The 21,566-nt window shown below is 47.1% G+C and overlaps 1 protein-coding gene across 6 annotated transcripts in view; it reads left to right on the top strand.

Moving 5' to 3' along the window:
• Positions 1-21,566, top strand: part of ZC3H6 (zinc finger CCCH-type containing 6) — a 518,680-nt gene that overhangs the window by 50,847 nt on the left and 446,267 nt on the right. For all 6 annotated transcript variants that reach the window (XM_085612199.1, XM_085612198.1, XM_085612196.1 and 3 more), the window contains one exon: positions 11,933-12,122. In XM_085612199.1, the coding sequence (XP_085468325.1) occupies positions 11,933-12,122 (190 nt within the window). The remainder of the gene's footprint in view (positions 1-11,932; positions 12,123-21,566) is intronic.

The following is a 21,566-nucleotide window of genomic DNA, read 5'->3' as shown; positions in this document are numbered from 1 at the left end:
GAGATTTCATCATTCATCTTATTGACAATAGTTTGGCTAAACAGTGAGGTATCGATCTTGCCCCATTTCAATACAACCTCGTTTTTCCAAGCAATGGAAGGTTTTATCAATATGGTCCTATTAAAGTACCTACCATGACTCCTCTCCAACTGATATGTAACCGCTGCGTGGTCACTAAAAGCGAAAAATTCGGTTTTAATATGAGTGAACTTAGCTCTTGTGGATTCAGAAACCAAAATATAATCAGTTGTGGAGTTACCACACTGAGAAGAAAATGTAGAAACTAGTTGGCCCGTTTTGGTATCCACTGGATTTATTATCTCCAGACAATAATTTATAAGTTGCCTATTTAATGCTTTGTCTTAAATATTGTGCCTAAAGTGGAGAACAGACTCCCAGAGTCATCAGTCAGGCCACAAACTGAAGAGTCATCCCTGCTATAGCTATGGGAATTAAAGTCATCCATCCATATTATATCAGTCGGGTTATAATGGAATTTTGTGAGATTACTAATATCTTTCTTGACTATTTCTAATAACATTCCATCTTGCCTTCAAAACTATTGTTCTAAAAATTAATCAGAATCCAGTCCCTCCCATTACGGCCCTCTCACAAAAGAATATGATAACTAGATGAGATATTTAAAAAAGTAATTATCTTGATCCAAGCTGTATTGGCTATTAGGGTAACGATTCCTCTGCTTGAGCAACCTGCTCTAGAGGGACCGCATTTGTCTGAAAAGTGCAGTACCCATCTAGGGCTATCAGATTTGATTCCCATGTTTCTTGGAAACATAGGATATCAAAATTCATCACAAAGAATAACCAGGATTTTTTTTTTCTTTTCTTCCAATTCTAGCCCGCTATGTTCCATGAAATTATTTTCAAGGTTACTGATGGAACTATTAGCCTTGTATTATTTCCCTGATTGGGGAATGTATTTTGGGAACCGTGGGATTCGCTAGGAAGATCAGATGATATAGTAGTCAATCGCATTCTTCGAGGTCGCTCAGGGCTGCAAATCTATTATGAGTGGGCAGTGAAGAATACATTACATCACATCGGAAGTTGGAATGATGTGAGGGGTTAACCCTTGTCTGTGGGCTTAGGGTTAAACCTTTGAGGTTTATAGAAAAAGAACAGAGGTAATGCTAAAATCTGATTATCAAGATGTGGGCTATTGGGAAGTATGCTTAGTAAGTACTCAACCAACCTTTGGCGGTTAGGGTTTACAACTATGCATTCAGGATCAATGCCTACCCACTTCACTCGTCAAGCCATAATAATATGATTGTAATGCTTGAATCTACCCTTATAAATTCTAAACAACCAATGGAGAGCCTTTTCCATCAATTGGGCTATTGTTTCCTGTGGAACTGGTTGCAATACGGGAGTGTTTTCTAAAATGATTACAAAAGGACATGCTGCCGGAGGTAAATCCAATCTCTCACTCACTAACTGCCGGAGGTAAATTCAATCTCTCACTCACTAACTGTGCCCCTACGGGATGCATAGGACCACCATCATGGTCAGCAGCCACCTCCCTCACTTTCCACCCATTACTACCCTCTGCAACGTTAGTTACAGTTGTTCTCCCCACTTGAGTGACATTTAATGACCAGTCAATCTAACAGCATTTGTAAAGCGCAACACTTTCACCTCTAGGGGTATCTGGGTGCTGTCTCCATCGAAAAGCCAGATCTTGAGTCTCTTTCTGATGTCTGCCAGTGAGGAGACTGTATGGAGCTGGAGGGTAAGGTCGTTCCAGGTCTTGGCAGCAATGTAGAAGAAGGAGTGGCCACCTCTGCAATGGATGCTGGGGTGTGCGAAGGCGAGAGAAGAGGAGGGGGTTGCTGGAAGTTCAGCTGATGTAGGTAGGTCCTAGGTTGTGGTTGTGGAGGGTTTTGTAGGCTTGCATGAGGGTTTTGAACTGGCATCTCTCTGGATGGGGAGACAGTGTCTTCTCTCAGGTGGGGGGGACAATGTGGGCTTGTTTGGGAAGGTCCAGCATGAGTCTGGCTGCAGCGTTCTGTATGGTCTGGAGTCTTCTAAAGAGCTGGGTCGAGATGCAGGCGTGGAGGGCGTTGCCGCAGTTGAGGCGGCTGGTGGCGAGGACTTGAGTGACAATCTTTCTGGTGTTGGTTGGGATCCATCTGAAGATTCTGTGGAGTATGCGAAGTGTGTGGAAGAAGGAGGAGGTGACTCCGTTGAGTTGTCGTTTCATGGTCAGTTGACTGTCGAAGATGATGCCAAGGTTGCATACATGGTCGGTCAGTGTGGTTGTAGGTCTGAGTTCTGCAGGTCACCAGCTGTGGTCCCATGTAGAGGTGTTCTTTCCGAAGATCAGTACTTCAGTTTTTCGGATGTTGAGTTGGAAGCAGTTATCTCACCCATTCGGCTACGTTGGTCATGGCGTGGAAGAAGTTGGTTTTGGCACTGGAGGGGTCATCGATGAGCGAGCAGATCAGTTGGATGTTGTCTGCGTAGGAGATTATGTTGAGTCAGTAGAATCTGACACATCTGTGAGGACGGTCATGTAGATGTTGAACAGGGTGGGGCTGAGGGATGATCCTTGTAGTACGATGCGTATGTCTTTGGGTGCGGAGGTGAAGGGAGACAGTCTGATGCTTTTCGTGTGTCCTGTAAGGAAGAAGGCTATCCATTTGAGGGCATCTTGCTGTATGCCGATGTTGTAGAGTCTGTTGATGAGGGTGTTGTGGAAGATGGTGTTGAACACCGCAGAGAGTTCAAGGATGATCAGGGCCACAATTTCTCCGCGGTCGAGGAGTGTTCTGATGTAGTCTGTGGCAACAATCAGCATGGTCTCAGTGCTGTGGTTGGCACATAATCCTGATTGTGAGTCGTCCAGTAGGTGGTTATGTTCTAGAAATTCAGTGAGCTTCTCATTGATGACTTTCTCGAGTACTTTGACCAGGTAGGGGAGCATGGAGATCGGATGATAATTTTTTAGATTGCTGGTATCGGCATATGCTTTCTTTAGGAGGGGTCTGACGTCTCCATTTTTCCATCTGTCTGGGAAAGTTGCTTGGAGACGGAAGTGTTGAGGCTGGCGAGTTGCGTGCTGATTGGGTTCGTTGCGAGGTTGTAAAGGTACTGGGAGAAGTGGTCAGTGGGATCCTCAGAGTTGATGGTTGATATGATGGCTGAGGTGGTCAGGGCAGTGAACGAAGACCAGGTGGTAATGGTTTGACTGATGTTCACTGGTTGGTTGAGGTCGTTTGGATTGAGGGTGGCGGTTTGGAGGTTGAAATTGTTGTAGATGTTGGTGATCTTGCTTTGGAAGTAGTCTGAGAGGGTGTCGCAGAGTTCTTGGGACGGGCGAATGGCTGTCTGGTTGGAGAATTCCTCGACTATTTTGAAGAGTTCCTGTGTGTGTTGGCCACAGAGTTGATGCTGGTTGTGATGGCTGCTTTTTTGTTTCCTTGATGTGCCGGTGGTAGTTGCGGAGGTCTGTTTTGTGAGCTGCTCGGTCAGCGGAGTTCTTAGTGGTGCACCATCGTTTCTCCAGTGGGTGGCAGTTGCCCTTGGTGGTCCCGAGTTCTGGGATGTACCTGTTGGCATGTTTGGAAGTCTTGTTAGATTTTGTAGGTTTCATTGCGGTGACTGTCAGCGCTGATGGTGATCCAGGCGGCGAAGTTCTGAACGGCCTGGGCGAGGTTTGTTGAGATCTCGGTTTAGGAGACGGTGAGGGCCTGTGACCACTGAATTTCAGTGATCTTGCCCCTGCTGCGGTGGGAGGAAATCTGACGCCTGGTGATGGGTGTGCTGGGGGTCGGTGATGGTGAGGTGTACGATGTGGTCAGTCTAGGTGAGGTCTGTGGTGTGGCTGAATTTGATTCTGTCACTGGAGGTGAAAATGGGGTCGAGTGTGTTTACGGCTTTGTGTGTGGGTTCGGTGACCAGTTGGGTGAGGCCGATGTTCAGGTTCTCAAAGAGGGTGATGTAGTTGGCGTCGTTGATGTAGAATTTGAGGTTGCAGAGTAGGACGTAGTTATGAGAGTCGATTGCTAGGGGTTGCTGAGGATGGGGATGGCATTGCTGAATGTTGCTCGGGGTCTGTAGGCGGGGGTGCCTCTTAGCATTTTGAGTCAGTTTGAAGTAGGAAGTTGCAGTGCTCCAGGATAAGCATGGGGTTGCATTGGTGATGGTCCATCTGATAGTTTCCTTAAAGATGATGGCGATGCCTTATTTGTTGACGAGGTCTACGTGTGTCATCTTGTAGCCTTCAGGAGTGGCAGTAGTTATTTCGGTGTTCGAGGAGCGGTTGATTCAAGTTTCGGTGATGAAGGCAACGTCCATGAAGAGGGTGGTGATGGTGTCCCAGATTTCCTTGGTGTGTTTGCAGAGTGAGCGGGCATTGAACAGGATACAATGGAGCAGTTGTGAGGTGTTTTTGGCCTTGTGGACAGGAGTGGTGAGGGCTCTTTCGTAGGTAGTGACACGGGAGAAGTAGCAGTGCCGGCAGGTGAAGGGTCCTTTGGCGGGTTGTGGAGAGGAGACGACGAAGCTGTTTGGCGTCCATGGTCCAGGAGTTCCGTGGCTGTGTAGCAGCGGGTGGCGGAAAAGACAGGGCGCTAGACGTTGTGCAACCGGCGGTGCGTTGGTGTCACACCCGCCGTGTGCGTCAACTGCGTGGCCGTGTAGCGGCCTCCATTAGTGGTCCTGATGGGTGGTCGTAGTAGACCTGGGCGCTGGGCAAGGACCTGGAATGGGCAACTCTAAGGTGCAGACATCTAGATATTGATAAACTAAGATTCGGGTACTAATGCCAGTGGCAAGCATGTTCAGGTCTACGAGTGAAAGGGAGCGTATGAGAGGAGAATTACTTTTTTAATATTGGTTTGTTCTTCCTTTCTTGTTCTACATGACTTTGGTTGTTAGTGTTGATTTTATATACTTTTTTCTTAAAATTTTATAAACATTATTGATCCTAAAAATGAAGTATAAGTGAGGTGGAGATTGTTTTATTTAGCACTGGTAGGGTATTCTAGTAATGTTGCTCTCAGTGGATTGCCTTGAACATTTTGCTAAAGGTGTGGCTAAAACTTTACAGTGGCATGTCCCTGTTAATTAGGCATGGAGAGCAGCCACTTTGTTGTTTATGACTTTTTACATGAAATCATAGCTCTAGCGTATGCTGTCACCAACAGCTCATAATCCTGTCCTGGTAAAATGTGCCCATATGTTAGGAAAACAATGAAGTTCTTTGATAGACTTCATGCTATAGGAAATATGATTGCTTATCTGTATGTATGTTTATAGTGGTTCTCTTCTATAACGCAAACCCACTCTAGCTGGTAAGCAGTGGGGCACAGAAAATGGGCAATGAAGCGCCTAACAGAGGTAGCAACACAGGTAATTGTATGGTTGTTTACTATATGCAGGCGAAAGGGTTGCTAGTGTTTTGGACTGTAATATTCCTTGAAGACATGCTTTACATGTTTCTTGCTGAATAGTAAGAGTGTCTGAGGAATCCTGAGGTCAATAGAGGATACCATTCTGGTCTTATGTGCCTAGATTGAGGCCTGTGTTCTGTTTCTTTTTCTCCTTTTGCATCATTTCGTCTTGCCTCTGGTAGTGTTCTGGATCCTGATATGACTTTGTCTACTTGTGGTTAGTGTCTTGGCCAGATCAGTTGTGTTGTTTCTGATAGATTGTAGGTTAATCACCTGGTTTTGAAAGTGAAATGGTCATAGATGGATCCATGTATCCATTCAGTTTTGTGGTTATGAGGTCGAGCATCCTGAGTTCCTTAAGAAGGTATGTTACTCTCTGTAGAATGCCTTCTAGTGGTGCCAGTGCGGTGTTTGGGAGGCAGCTGAGCAGAGTGTTGTCTCCATCCAGATGAGAGAAGACCAAAGATTGCACTAGTGTTCTGTAATTGGATTCTAGGAGACAGGATTTCATTTCCTTCATGAAGAAGCAGTGAAACTGTGTTGTCTTGGGATTCCTGACATATTGATCTGTCTTTCTCAGATCTCTTGTCATGGGTAATCCAAGAGTTTTTTCGTAGAAGAGCCATGGTTAAATCTGTTTGGTTGGCACTGTTGGCCACAAGTGTAATTCAGAGTAGGAAGCTGGTCTGTGTATACTGTACCAAAGTAAGGTATAGTGTGCTCAGGCTCCAGTGGATCCCCAGAGGTATAGCAGAGATTAAATTAGAGAATCAGTAACAGCTCTATTTGTGGTAGTGTGGTTGAGCAGTTAGGCTTATCAGGAGGGTGTGTTAAGCACTTATTGTATTCACTCAATCAAGACTGAAGGCACACATTCAGAGACAGAATCCAGACCAATTGGGTAAGTATGAAAAAGGTATAATTAAGTTTTATTTATTAGAACCAAGCAGGACTTGGTAGAGGTAGGTAAAATATATATTTGCAATCATATAACTTTTCAATTAAATGCAATTGTGATTGGATTGGTAATCGTTACAGGTTTGTATTCGTTTAAAAAGTAGGTTAGATTGCAGAGTAATTACCTTTGAGTACATTCTCGTTACTTTTAGATTACATCGACTACTCAGGTGATACACTAGATATCACACCCTAGACTTTGTCACTTACAGGTAAGTACGACAGTTCTAAGTTCAAAGCATAGTTACTTTCTTCCCATACAAAACACCAGCTCAACACTTAGAACAGTTTTGGAACAGAAACTCGTAGCATTAGTTCCTATGGTAGAAAAATGGTTATCGGTTTTACAGGAAAGTACACGACTGACAGGTACGACTGTTGGGAGTTAGGCCTAAGGTCCAGGTAGGCACTCAAATTGCACCACCAGCCACACTGGGGCAGCCGGTGCAGAGTGCAGAGGCCCAACGTTAGCCAATGGGGCTAAGGGGACCTACGTTCAGGGGCTGCTTTTGAGCAGGCCACTCAGGGGTGGGAGCAGAGCTCCAGGGGTTAAGATCAACACTGCAGGGCCCAACAATCAGTAAAAGGAGCTGCATCACCAGCGGCACAGGGGCGGACGGGTGCAGAGTGCCAGTGTGACGTTGGGGACCTGTGGATGTCAATGGAGATCTTTGGTTCAGTAGAGATGCTGCAGGCTCAGGTAGGGAGTCTTCCTGGAGGCGACCACCGGCTGTAGAGGTAAGTTGGGTTCTTGAAGGATACCTGGACACTGTCGGTTGGGCCACCCAAGGCCGTGGGGCTTCGGATGCAGAGGGGCCTTTTGGCGTCTGGTTCTTTTTACCAGCTCCATTTGCGGTAGGGTGGACATTTCAGGTTGAGGCTGCAGACGTTGACTTGAAGCTTTAGGGAGTTCGGGGAACACCAGATCCCAAGATAGGATCGCTGTTAAGACATCCATATGGTGTTGGGCCACTTGAACTCGGGACGTGGGCATCGGGTGCAAAGTGGTGCAGAATCACGGAAAAGCCTGAATCCAGATTCTGGGGTTGAGTCTTTGCCTGAGCAAATCCGGTGCTCACAGGAGACAGTCTATTAGATGAGTACAGGGCAGGTCCTCCGGGCTTTCGGGGCTGCTGGAGACCGGGCGATAGGGCTGGGGTCAAAGCAGTAGGTGGCCTCTTCTTCCTCGGTCAGCACGGTTCTTTGGTCCTTTTTCTTTCTTCCTTGAATCTGAGGAGGCAAGGTTCAGGGTTGCCCCTAAATACAAAATTTACGGGTGTTTAAAGGGGTGTGCAGGTCGGGACAAATGGGTCCCTCCCTTGGGGTGGTTACACCCCCTATTATGCCTCTCTCCAGTGAGAGGGGGGGGCATGAGCCTCTTCCTAAGAGGCTGGGTCGAATATGAGACGTTATTTCGCATGCCATTACTTTGCATGCTTTTACTACGCGGTTATTACTTAGCAATAACCGTTACTACGCAAGTTTTTACTTTGCATACCATTACAATGAAAGTGTTATGGTATGCGAAGTAAAAACTTACCTAGTAATAATAATGGTATGCGTAATAACGTGTCATACTACACTTAACCCTAAAACTCTACACTACACTTCACTAACACACAACACTACCCTTAACCCTAAAACACTAACCCCCCGACACTACACTAAACCCTAAAACACTACCCTAGACTTCACTAACCCACAACACTACCCTAAACCCTAAATCACTAACCCCACGACACTACACTATACCCACGACACTACACTATACCCTAAAACACTAACCCCACGACACTACACTCAACCCTAAAACACAACCCTAGACGACACTAACCCACAACACTACCCTAAACCCTAAAACAATAACCCCCCCCGACACTACACTAAACCCTAAAACACTAACCTAGACTTCAATAACCCACAACACTACCCTAAACCCTAAAACACTAACCCAACGACACTTCACTAAACAATAATACACTACACAAGTACACGACCCTGCACTACCCTACACAGCCCCTTCACAGCCCCACTTACCTCTTAACACACGTGGTTCAAATCTTCTCTCCCTTCATGCTTCCACCGGCTTCCTCCGTCAGACTCTCTTTGCAAATGTCCGCCGTGACTAGTACCCGCCCCCTATGCATGCGTTGTACAAAACATGCGATGTAACAGCATGCGTACTAAAGGGACGCGTTGTTACATCGCATGCGTACTAACGCTTGCGTAGTAACGGTACGCGAAGAAATGTCCGCGTACTAGTGGATGTTTCCCGCTGGGTCCCCTCATCTTCAGGATAGAGGGAACTAAGAGGTGTACTTCACCTCGCCTCCCCATCTGAGGGGTGGGGTTGGCAAAGGTGGGCACACCTCTCCTCCTAGCTTGGTTTTACTGCTGATTCTCCCACCCAAAGTGGGGGCAGAACTGATGGGAGCCAGTTGCTGGTGGCAACGAAAGGCAGGGACAACTTACAAAGGCGGTAGGCTTTTGAAGCTTCCCCTCGCGTGAACCCAGCCCATCCTGGGGGAAGAGGCATGACACCTCTGCCCAGAATGGGCTGTGTTTCCGGACTCCAGCAGGGGCTCTCTACCCAGGGGTCCAGAAACCTGTCTGGTGGTGGCAAATGGCAGGCAGCCATTCAGGAACCACATCAGGGCTGGTTGTTTTTCAGGGGTATCCCTAAGATGCTCTGTTTGCTTTTTACATTAAATCCCACACTGGCATCCATGTGGGTTCAATGTGCTGAGAAGTTTGCTGCCAAACTTCCCAGGTTTTAGTAAAGGAATGACCAACTTCCAGACCATACACTCCTTATGGCTTTGCTACAATTACGATGTCTAAGAATATACTTAGGCACTATAGGGGTACAGGACTCATGCCACTGTACCCTCACCTGGGGGCTAGTGTATCCTGCTAGAGGGGTGACCTATCTAGACCCCAGGCAGTGGGTTGCAAGAGTGGCACACAGGGATGTGTGCCATGTAGACTGTTCACTTTTCGCTGCACCAAAACATGCAGCCTGCAGTGGCAGTGTGTGGGTGTTAAGGTACAGGCCTCCTAAGGGTGGCACAATAGGTGTTGGCCTTTTCTGGTCACAGTGTCCTTGGTACCTTGTATAAGGGGCTTAGCTCTGGCCAGAGATTTGCCAATTGTGGGTACAAAGGTACAGCTTTGGGAAAGAACAGAAGCCCTGGGAACATGATTGGCAGGAACCTAGGGCACGCAAAGTCAAAGGGGGATAACCATACAAAAAGGGGCACTTTCCTGTATTCAGTTTCTGTCATGTTTAGCTTCAGGCATTGCCATCCAATTGTGGATGAGATCAATGTAGGATTTGAGTTGCTCAATGTCATTATTTCAGGAGATTTGGAGGTAAAATTAAGTGTCATCAGCTTCTTAAGGAACCCTGATGTTGCCTTTTTGCGGATGGATCCAATGGCCTCCATGAAAGGCTTGAGAGGATAGAACTCCGTGGTACTCTGCAGGAGACAAGTAATTTCTGAGATCTTGCGGTTCTCACGTGCACACGTTGGCGAATTATCTCATGAACCATTGCAGCACTATGTGAGAGATCCCTAGCGTGTACATGATGTCAAAACCTGCAGCGAGATTGACCAAGGTTAGCAGGCAAGGACTTTGGTGTCATCAATGAAGAGGGCATTGTCGACTACTTAAAGAGTACCTGGCTCCATACTGCAGCATAGTCATGAGTAATGGGAGAAGTTTGTGAGGTTGTCTTGCAGAGTTGGTTTTGTCATCAGTAGGATCTGTTCTGTTCTGAGGGCATTCTGGAATGCTCACTGAGGGGAGGCATTGAAAGTTTTGAGGAAGGGAGTGGGGACATTTCCTTGAAGCAGTTAAAGAATGAATGAGGGGATCTTATCTTAAATAGAGGTGTCATTGAGAACGTTCAGGATGTTGGAGAGTTGTGTGTGAGAAAAGGTTGATGGCAGTCCTCTTGGGGAGTAGCATTGGGGCTTAAAGGATAAAGGTGGGTGTCTGTATTATGTGTTGACGCAGGATCTGATTGTGTTGATATTCCTGGTGATTGGGTGCATCCACTGACTGCATGGATTGGCTGGTCTGAGAATGGATTGGTGCATTTCTTGAAAGGCTTGTAAAGTGCTTTGCTTTAGTTGGTTGCCTTGCTGATAATAGTCTTGTAGAAGGTGGGTTTAGGTGTGGTGGTGTAGGATCTGCATTGGTTATTTTTCCTGCCTTCATATAGTATACCCGAGTTTGACGTTTTTTGGGTATACCACAGGTCTGTGTTGGGTGCAGATGACTGGCAAATAAACCTTTCTTCACCTCTTTTGTTGCCGTCATGTTGCATGCTTATTCTTGGAGAGTTCTTGTGTGTGTCATGCTGCTGAAGTTTGTTTGGAGTATCATGTTTTGAGTCTAGCACTGAGTTCCTCGTAGTTTTTCCAGAGTTGGGTTGTAGGGATTGAGGCATGTATGGATATCTGATAATGGGCTGAATTGAGTGTGGCGGGTTCCTGTGTTTTTTGTGGAGGGCATCCATTGGATAGACTTTGTATTATTGCACTGTTACCTTTTAATATTTCAGTTGACCTTGATGAGATCCGAGATTTCATCTGTAAAGTTCTGGTTGGGTCTGTTGTTCCATAGATCAGATAAAAGGATGCTCGCTGGAATGTTAAGAAAGAGAAATGAGCAATGCGAAACTTGAATTACTTTGGTTTCCATGAGGCTGTAGACTTCAGCATGTTTTTATTGCCCCATCTTTATCAATAATTCAATATTTTCTTATAGGAGTCTCTATATCTGAAATGTGTTCAGTTCTTCTTCAAGACACACACTCCTGTGTGGTACATAGCACTCAGTTATCAAGGCAAGTCCCTCTCACGTGTTCTTCAAGCAACTTATAACACCTATTCCTTCACTGAAATATTTTCTCCATTTTGAATAGCACCATTTCATTGTGTAACTTAGTCCTTAACTTGCCTCAATGTCCTCAATATTTTGAGGTTAGAACAGTGTCTTCATTGAGAAACATCTGTCAAACAAAAAAGCTACCGCCCCCATTACTCCCACCCCCTTCATCCCCCCGCCGCCCATGAGAATACATCCCTGTTGTTCTATCCTGGAGTCATCCATGTTATTTTGTCCTGGAGTTTCTCCCGCAGAGGCAGTATCACAGGATTGGACGCATTGAAATTCATGAATACCTAAATTACGAATTCACTTGCAGGGAAAGATTAAAAGCAGACATTTTTCAAAGTGTATTTCCAGAACATTGTAATTGCAAATGAGGATAGTGCACCAACAGAATGGCCAGGAGTTCGAAGAAAGCGTTGCAGCATAGTATTTCCCCTGTCCTCAACTTGGTAAGAAATAGTGGCACAGGTTATGATCTTGCAACCTGAGGATGCATTTCACAAGTTGGTAACACCTATGAACCTTTAACCTTGAAGTCATGAAGTGACTGTGGTATTATTACCTCTTCCTCTCTCAATTTTAAATGGTCAGTAAGCATTGCTGGCTTCTTCGCCATTTTTTAAGATCCAAACCTGTATTATTTTTTTCTTTCTCTAGAGAGGATGGCGAGCTTGAGGATGGAGAAATCGAGGATGCCGGTTTGGAAGAACATAAAGAACCAGAAACTAAGGAAATTAAAGACCCTGAAATACAAAAAAGTGATAAAACGCACAGAAAATCCCGGAAAAAACACAAAAAAGAGAAAGAAAAGAAAAAGACTAAACGTAAGCGACGTGAAAAGCACAAGGTAAGAGACTCAAAAATGTCACACTAACCAACACTTGTTTATTTACTAAAATCAGAGACGGAATATACTTCTAGGCTTATCAGCCAGCCCTCTTCATTCATTGGCCTGTTGTTGTTTGATTCACATGTTTCTTACTCCCAGTACACCATACAGCATGGGGCATCAGCACACTTCAACCACTGGTTAAGCTTACTGTGAGTTATGGCAAATTCAAAAGCTGAGCCGACACCAGACCTGTTGGACTTGCCAATACTTTTTTTTAACTAACGTTGTGTGTACTAGAGCTGGACTATAGAGCAACATGACAGACAAAGGAACAGTAAAAGTTTCTATTTTGACTGTAAAAGTCCCCTGAGTTTGCCTATTAGACCAACAACTGTGCACAAAAGATTCCTTTAGATGGTTGTGCCTCTCCATTTCATATTCACATAGTCAATGTATCATAAGTGTAATCTTGTTTTTTTATCTCTCGGGTGCCCGATGTTTATATATTCTTTCTATTTTAACTCCCTACATGCTCTTGTAGTTTGTGAGGGCAATGACCTTTTCTCTCGTGTCCCCACAAGAACCCTCTTCCCCCTTCTTATGCCATTGTTCTGCAGAGGCTCCACCTGTGGAGGTGCGCAAGTGTGTCCAGACGTGATGTATTGGTTCTATATAGACACCACCTCATACTTGACGTCTGTTTTTTTAGGTTGAGCCTAGCAGTGCCCATGCGCTGCTCTGCGAGGCACGGTGGGCTTGGCCAAGCCAATCACTTGTAATTGGCTCCATGTAGTATCCCTCGTAAAATCTTAATGCTCTATGGTCCCTTTGATGTCTTTGTCCCACCTTTTGGCTGTTTGTTTCCGCTCTGGCGAATGACCCAGTTACATGGATCAGTTCCCTTTTGACCACCTATGCACGTTTGGTGCACTACTTTCTGTTTTGCTTCAACTCCCTCGCCATCACTAAGCCACTTAATGCCCGTTGCTGCCTTTCATGCTTTTGTCGCCTCTTGTGGCTCTGATTATTATTATTATTTTTTTTAATACCACTTTCCTGTTGTAAAACACTGACATGTATGTTTATGTAAGTTTCCTGCTGAAGGGCAGACTCCCTGTAAAGGGCGAAGGGGGGTTAAAGTGCCCGATGCAGAAATCTTTGTGAAACTTGCAACTAACGTGGTCCTGCTCCAGTAAAGTATTTAAGGGCATGGGGTTAATATGCTGAAAGCAGAGCTCTGTGTATGAGCTTAAGTTTAAATATGTTTAGTCCGTATTTATTATGGTTGAGCATGGACCCTTGTACAGTCGTAACTCACAGCGTGTCTGGCGGAATCAAAGGTGCAACACTGGATGCGATCATCACCAAAAATCAACTGGTCGCTCTGAGAGCGATTTCTCCCATTGACTGGTCCGACCACCACCTCATTCTGTTCAAGATCGACGCACTTGTCAGCCACCAACCTATTCGTGATGACAAACCTAAGCACTGGACCAGAAACATCAAAGTAGTCCCTTTAACCGAACTTGAATCCAGGATTCATGCCCATCTACAACTCCAACCCTCCACCTGGACGGCCGATGACCTCACTACACACTTTAATTCAACAATGACAGAGGTTTTAGACCAAGTAGCTCCACTCAAACAAATGAGGCGAACCAAATCTAAACCCTGGTTCAACGCGGATAGTAATAACAAAAGGCGTCAACTCAGACAAACGGAAAGGTCTTGGAGACTAAACCCTTCGACCTTGCACCTAGCACAACTAAGATCTGCTCGGCTTGCTTACAATTTTTAGTGAAAAGGCGCCTTTCTTCCGCAGCCAACTAGATCTGGCAAAAAAACAGACGAGAGAACTCTTCAAAATTGTCAAAAGCCAAGCCACCAAAGAGCAATGTGAAGAAATTGACACCTTTGTCTGTAATAAATGTGCAAAAATTGATCAATCCTTCATCCAAACCCCAAATCATCCCTCCCTCTTAATCTGCCCCCTTTAATCTCCCTTGACCAATCAGAAAGAGTTCTTACCAAGGACAACCAGGTCTGCCTCCAGCTAAAAAACAATGCACATTGGTCCGACTTTGATCTAATGTCGGAAAACAAGCTCTTCAATATAATTTCAAGCCTAAAACCTTCCTCCCACCCTATGGACCCCCTCCCTTCCACAATTATAAAAGTACTCAACCACACCATCTCCCCTTTCTGGACAAAAATCATCAACGCCTCTCTGCTGTGTCCCAGACTCTCTTCAACTAGGACAAATCACACCCTTACTCAAGAAACCAGGAGCCGACACTAATGATCTCAACAACCTCAGACCTATCTCCAACCTCCCGTTCCTTGCAAAAACATTGGAGAAATGCATTCTCCACCAACTCAACAAACACATTGATGAGTTCAGCCTCCTTGACACCTTTCAATCAGGATTCAGGAAAGGCTGTAGCACTGAAACAGCTATGTTCAACATCTCTGACGATATTCACAGGGCTTTGGATGAAGGTGATGCCTGCCTACTCATCCTTATTGACCTATCGGCGGCATTCGACACAGTAAATCATCCAGCTTTTCTGGAGAGCCTGAGGAAGCGCTCCGTCATTAATGGCACAGTACTAAAATGGTTCACCTCCTTCCTTCAGCACCGCTCGCAACAAATTAAAATCAACTCCTGTCTCTCGAAGCCAACAAAAGTCACACTAGGGGTCCCACAAGGCTCGATCCTCTCCCCATCCCTCTTCAATCTCTTCATGGAGCCCCTCACAATCATCTTGAAAAAAGCAGGCGTGAATTACCACCTTTACGCTGATGACACCCAAATCTATTACAAAATCAAATCACCCAGTGACATCCGACACCTCATCACTCTTACCAAGATCCAAACTTGGTTCAGCGCTAACCACTTAAAGCTCACCCCAGATAAAACGTAACTAATCCTATTCTCCAAAAAGTAACCACCGTCCTATCCAAGAGCGGCTCAAGAACCTGGTTGCCCTAAACTGCCCCCTCGTTCTATCCGACTCAGTTAAGTCTCTAGGCATTACCCTTGACAAGAACTTATCAATGGAGGTCCACATCAAAAACTCTGCAAAAGGTGCACTTTTCTCACTAAAACACCTCGAGAAATTGAAACCTTTTCTTCCCTATGGTGACTTCAAGACAATAGTTCAATCCCTAGTTCTCTCTAAAATCGACTATGGGAACGCCATCCTAACAGGGACTCCAAAAGCTCACCTAGCCCCACTAAGGGCAGTGCTGAACATGGCCGCTCGACTCGTATCTGTAGTAAAAAGATTTGAACACATCACTCCAGCTCTCAACTCCCTCAACTGCCTTCCCATGGAAGGGAGGTGTATTTACAAGCTAGCCTGCATCACACACAAAAGCCTGCACTCTCCGTCCCCCAACTACTTAAATAACAAACTGGTAAGAGCAGGAACATCCAGAACTCTGAGAAGCTCCAACTCTCTCCTTCTTATCCCTCCGAAACTGAAAAAGAAAACGACTGAGTACAGATCGTTCTCGGGCAACGCTCCCATGATGTGGAACGCTCTCCCTAGAGTCCTCATATGCAACCCCTCCTTCTCCTGTTTTAAAAGGGACCTGAAACTCCATCTCCTCAACAAATACTTTCCCGACCAACGTCAACGAACCTAGACTTCAGTATCCGAGTTGACTCCTCTCTCTCCTGACATTCAAGGATAGTTGGTGACCGGACTGTGTTAGCCACCTTCGTTTATTTTCACTCCCTCCCCTGCACTGTTTACCTATTCTTCTTGTTGTATGTTTTTTTAATCTCTGGTTTGCTTCCTTACCACCTTCCTACTATGTAATGCAATTTTTTTCTTCTGTCTTTACTGTGTGTATGTAAAGCGCTCTGATACCCACGGGTCAAGCTAGCGCTATATAAAACGTTTTTAAAAAATTTTTTTTAAATGAGGTGGCATTGGCTTGAGAGTCCAGGGAAAGGGCAGCTGCTGTCACTGTCTAATTAGCCAAGCCAAATATCAAAGTGAAAAAATAGAAGGGCACCCATAAATAAGACAACCTGCCAACTCTTTCTTCAGGGCTGCCAAGGGCGTCCTGTCATGTGTTATTCCTGACCCAATCTTTTTTTATTTTAAATTCCCAGTCATTTTGTATTGACTGGCTTGTAGTTGCAAGCCTCCCTGTGTAATTCTGGGACTACAAATCCCAGAATGCAAAGCGGGATTTGGTGAAAGTCAGGCCTGGTTGGTGTTGTCACACATATTATGGGTCACTTATTACCTTTTCATCTCATCTCTCCCACCTGACACTTTCCTTCCCCCACAAACTCTCTCTTCCTTTTTGTTTTCCTCTACCTTTCACTCTTCCTCTGTCTTCCCCTTCCCGTTAATTGACTTTCTCTGTCACTGGATTTTCTCCCAATAGTGTCTGTCTCACTTTGTTCCCCTACGACCGCTCGCGTTTCCAATATGCCCACTGTCATGATGAGGGTGAAGAGGCCATCTGTTTTCTTTTTCTGGGACTTGTTTTTACTTTTCGCATTATTACTGTGGCCTGCAAGTCCCAGCATGCGCTGTTGACGAAATACCCTGATTCCTGAATCTCCGTGTCTTGTCTTAGATGCGTTGTACACCTGCCCCTCTTATTCTTTATAATGTTTGTGATCAAACCACCTGCCTCCCTTTGCGCTCACAGCTTTCTCTCCACCATATCTCCGGCTTTATTCCCCTTACTTTTATTGGTTGCTCTGCAGCTCGCTCCAAAGCTTCTCTTCCCCTCGCTCCAAGCTTTCTTGGTCAGTCGGCTGTTTTCTCCCTCTAATTATCCTGTTGCCTCTTCCATATTTCTCTCGCTCCCACTTTTCTCTCTGACTTCTCTTCCCTCTATCGCCATCTGTCTCACCGCTTGTTTCCTTAACTTTCGTAAGTCTCTGTTTTGCTCTCCCATCCTTCTCCCTCCCACACATCTCCGTTCTTGGTTTTTTTTTTCTAGCTTGCCCACCTGCCTCTCTCCATCACAAACTTCTCAGACTTCCCTCCCCCAGCATTCTGTCCCACCTCTCCCCATAACCCGTCTGCAGTGGTGTCATGCAAAATTATGGGTTACCTGAAGAGTGTGGCGAGTGCCACAAGACTCCTGTATCTTGGAGATTTATTAGGCCGTATGCTAAACTGTTTTAGGGCCAGAGGTTGTCCACCCCCTGGTTTTGTAGGCTCCTTCGTTACACCACTGCGACTATTTTTCTCTCACCTTTTGGTCTCCCCAAACTCATCCATCTCACTGTCCCACCTTTTTCACCCATCTCTGTGTCTCAGACCTGCCGCTCCCATACATTTTTCCAGAGGCAAGCTTTTATTCCTCAATCAGACTGCATGACCCAGTATGTAGTAATTGTATAGCTCTCCAACACTGGTGGCACAGCACCCAGGATAATGTGCTGAATGGATAACACTTATAAGGTCCCAAAGGCGAGACCTATTGGCTATGCCAATGCTTGTTTCCACATGCTACAGAGGGTAGAATTCAGAAGCACTTTGTATTTGTTTGTTTCTTTTCAATGCTTTTCATCAGTATTTTTGTTCAAAAAGTGTTTTTGGGGGATGTAGCCTGCATGGGCAAGGTGGTTTACGTGTTCCTGTAGTGCTGCTTAAAGGAGATCCCCTTTCAATCCATGAAACCCGTAGTAAGTACAGTTTGAGACTGCTGTAGACTTGGTGCCAAACGCTGCCAAATGAGACTGACTGGCGATGGTGGTGTGGGATGAGGTGGGTTCTCACTGAGTGCTCTTTATGTGGCAGTGCCAAGATTGCCCCCAATTTCTCTCTTCATTTCTCCCACTTTAGAAGGCCCATCTGTTCTTGGTACAAGTGTGTGGAGCACCTGACATGTAATTGAGCGAGTCTTCTTCGCTCGCATGGTCCTGATACAACACATCTTTCATTAAAATGTTTAACACATAGAAGCTTATGCAGATCAAAAAGGATATTGTTGCTGTGTTTGTGCCAGATAAGTAGATGTTCGAGGCATGTGGGCTGCTGAATTCATATCTGTGCATAGATCGCCGCCTAGTGTTGGGTCCGGATGTTTGCACGTTGTTGTCCTGGAAGAGTCTTCGAAGTATCCTTGGATAGGTGACTCCTCCCCTGGACTACAGTGCGCATGGGCATCCTCTCCATCCTCAGATTGTTTTTTTCCGCCATTGGGTTCGGATGTGCTATCTTAGCTCAAGTTAGGAAAAAATTTTGTCGAGGCCACAAGGCCTTTAGTTCGCGTCGGTACTGTTTATCGATCGGTTTTCGATACTCTCTGTTAGTTTACTAACTTTCAGCACCGACTTTGTTCGCATTTACCTGGCCATCAACTACTTCGACGATGGAATCGAGGACGCCATTCAAAAGGTGTCCGGTATGTAATGCGAAGTACCCACACATCGACGTCCATCCGGTGTGCAACAAATGCCTTTCGCCGGACCACGACGAGTCGACATGTATGGCCTGTGCCCGGTTCCGTTCAAAGACTCTGCGGAATCGTCGAGCGGCGAGGCTCGAAGCGCAGCACGCGGCACCGGCCCCAGCTGACATCTTCGACGACGCGGACGACGTCGAAGAAGTAGAAGTCTTACCCTCCAGTCCCGTTTCCGACCAAGAACCCGGATCGGACGAGGCCGACGAGTCACTCTTCCACAGAGGTGAAGACGACACCGAGGTAGGAGACGACGAGGAGGCCTTAGGGGCCGAAGAGAGTAGCTCCGATGATGAACAAGGCCTACCTGTTCAAACCGAGAATTCCCCAGTGCCACAGACTATGGCTCCGGTCGAGGGATCGCCTTCGGGCCTTACCCGAGACCTATCACGCAGTCCTTCGGCCCCGCCCTCGGGCCCGGCCTCGGACGTTCAGCGGCAGCCATTACCGCTTAAGCCAGCTGGTTTCCCTTCCACGAAACCGAAACCGAAAGCTGCTCAGGTTCCTACGAAACCGAAACTGAAAGTGGCGCTAGTCGGATCGAGGCCTTCAACACCTTCGACGCCGGCGCACCGGGTCGGCACCGACCGCACCAAGGGGGACTTCGGTGCCGAACTCGAGACGGGCGACATGGGAGTCGACAAACGGAAGAAGGCCATCGGCGCCGAAAAACCTGCTCGGTTACCGGCGTCGACGCCACCGACACCGAGGGCCGTCCCGCCTGCTACGCCTCGCAGCACTCCCTCGACGACACCGAAACCTCACGTGTCGAAGACGTCGACGGTGATCTCCGCACCTCGGCTCGATGCACCACGGGCGCAGAAGATATCTGCAGCCGCCTCGACGACCCTGGCGGGGGCCACGACCTCTAAGGCGCCCCGAGTACGGCCTGGCGCAATGCCAGGCTGCAAAACCAAGGCTGCCCTCCAGGACCAGTCGGGTTCGATCGATCCAGCGGTTTCGTCGGTGCCGACCAGCATTACCTTCGGCTTGCCTCCATCCACAATCCCGAAGGCGTTTCAACTCAGGACACAGGCCACCAAAACTGCGGTTACGCCTGTCGAGCCGTCTCCGTCACGCGTCATCGACGCCGACACTGGCAGGATGATTCTCCACGACCGAAGGATAACTTCGGAACCGCCATTGGAACCTTTCAGGATCCCGCTAAAGAGGAAGCTGCCTGTGGACACAGAACCTCTCCTGTATGAACCCTTTCATTCACCCTACCAGGATCCACACCGGGCCTCCCCCACACGCTCCGACACGGATGCATTGGAGGACTACATGGGTGAACAAGTCCCCTACCATGTGGACACGGACCCTGATGACCAGCAGGACCCTGACCAAACTTGGGGCGACCCTGCAGACCCCAGTGCACCTCTTGATGCACAGGACCCACAACTATATGGGGCAAAAACGTCACCCACAGAGGATACTGCGGCGTTCAACGCTCTGATTGAACGGGCGGCGAACAACCATGATGTACAGCTTCACTCTGATATCATCGAAGATGACTTTCTAATGGACACCTTTGCATCCTCAGAAAGACATGTAAAGACTCTGCCAATGTTGAAGGGGGTCCTTAAGCCAGCCACTGACATTTTCAGGGAACCCACCAGGGCACGAGTGATAAACCCCAGGATCGATAAGAAATACAGACCAGCACCTGGGGATCCTACTTACATCAGAGGACAATTACCTCTCGACTCCATCGTTGTGGCGAATGCCCGCAAGAGGGCACACTCGCAGACAACGGGTGACGCTCCTCCCCCGGACAAGGAGTCCAAGGTGCTGGAGACCTCCGGCAAGCGAGTTGCCGCACAAGCTGCAAGCATATGGCGCATAGCTAACACTCAAGCGCTCCTCGCTCGCTACGATAGGGCGCACTATGACACAATGGAGCAACTCCTTCAACACCTCCCTGACCCCTACAAAGAAGGTGCAGAAATCCTTATCAGAGAGGGACAGCTACTCACAAATGCTGCCATCAAATGTGCACTAGACGCTGCTGACACGGCTGCCAGGGCCATCAACACTAGCGTCATCCTACGACGTCACGCCTGGCTACGTATCTCAGGATTCAAGCCTGAGGTACAAAACAATATCCTTAATCAGCCCGTCAACCCCGACTTTTTGTTCGGGCCTGAGGTTGACGCCACCCTCGAGAAGATAAAAAAGGACACGGACACTGCAAAGTCCATGGGCGCCCTACAAACTCAGTCCTTTCGGAGCGGCTCCTTTCGTCGCCCCGGAAACAAGGGAGCAGGCAGAGGACAGGGGTCACAACAAACATATAACAAGGGTAATACGCAGACCACCTACGATAAGAACACCCGAGGTGGCTATCGTGGCTCCAGTACCAAGGGCAGAGGACGTGGCTACGGCAACACCAGGTCCTCCCCCAAGAACAAGCAGTGACGCCCTCTCCCTTCCTCCCGACCACATAACACCTGTCGGGGGAAGGCTACAACGGTTCCTGTCCACGTGGAACTCCATCACCACGGACAGGTGGGTCAAAGATATTATAAAATACGGTTACTGTCTGGAGTTAACTTCCACTCCACCCACAATACCACCAAGAAACCGTCCTATGTCCTCAGAGCACTTGACGCTCTTACAGCAAGAGGTAGAAAGTATGCTTCTAAAAGGCGCTATCGAGGTCGTATCCGTCCACGAGCGGGGCACGGGGGTTTACTCCCTCTACTTCTTAATTCCAAAAAAGGACTGGTCGCTCAGGCCTATATTAGACCTGAGACCCCTGAACCAGTACATTCTTTCGGAGCACTTTCACATGCTCACTCTACAGCAAGTCCTTCCGCTTCTCCAGCAGGGAGACTTCCTAGCATCACTGGACCTCAAGGATGCGTATTTTCACATACCCATCCACCCCTCACACAAAAAATACCTCAGGTTCACTGTTCAGGGGCAGCACTATCAGTTCAAAGTCCTTCCCTTCGGCGTGACAACAGCGCCCAGGGTTTTCACAAAGTGCCTAGCTACGGTGGCGGCACATTT

Source organism: Triturus cristatus, chromosome 6 (genome assembly GCF_964204655.1).
Source record: "Triturus cristatus chromosome 6, aTriCri1.1, whole genome shotgun sequence".
In the NCBI taxonomy this organism is placed as follows: Eukaryota; Metazoa; Chordata; class Amphibia; order Caudata; family Salamandridae; genus Triturus; species Triturus cristatus.
Note: the sequence above shows the minus strand (reverse complement) of the source record. Positions and strands in the feature narration are given on the sequence as shown.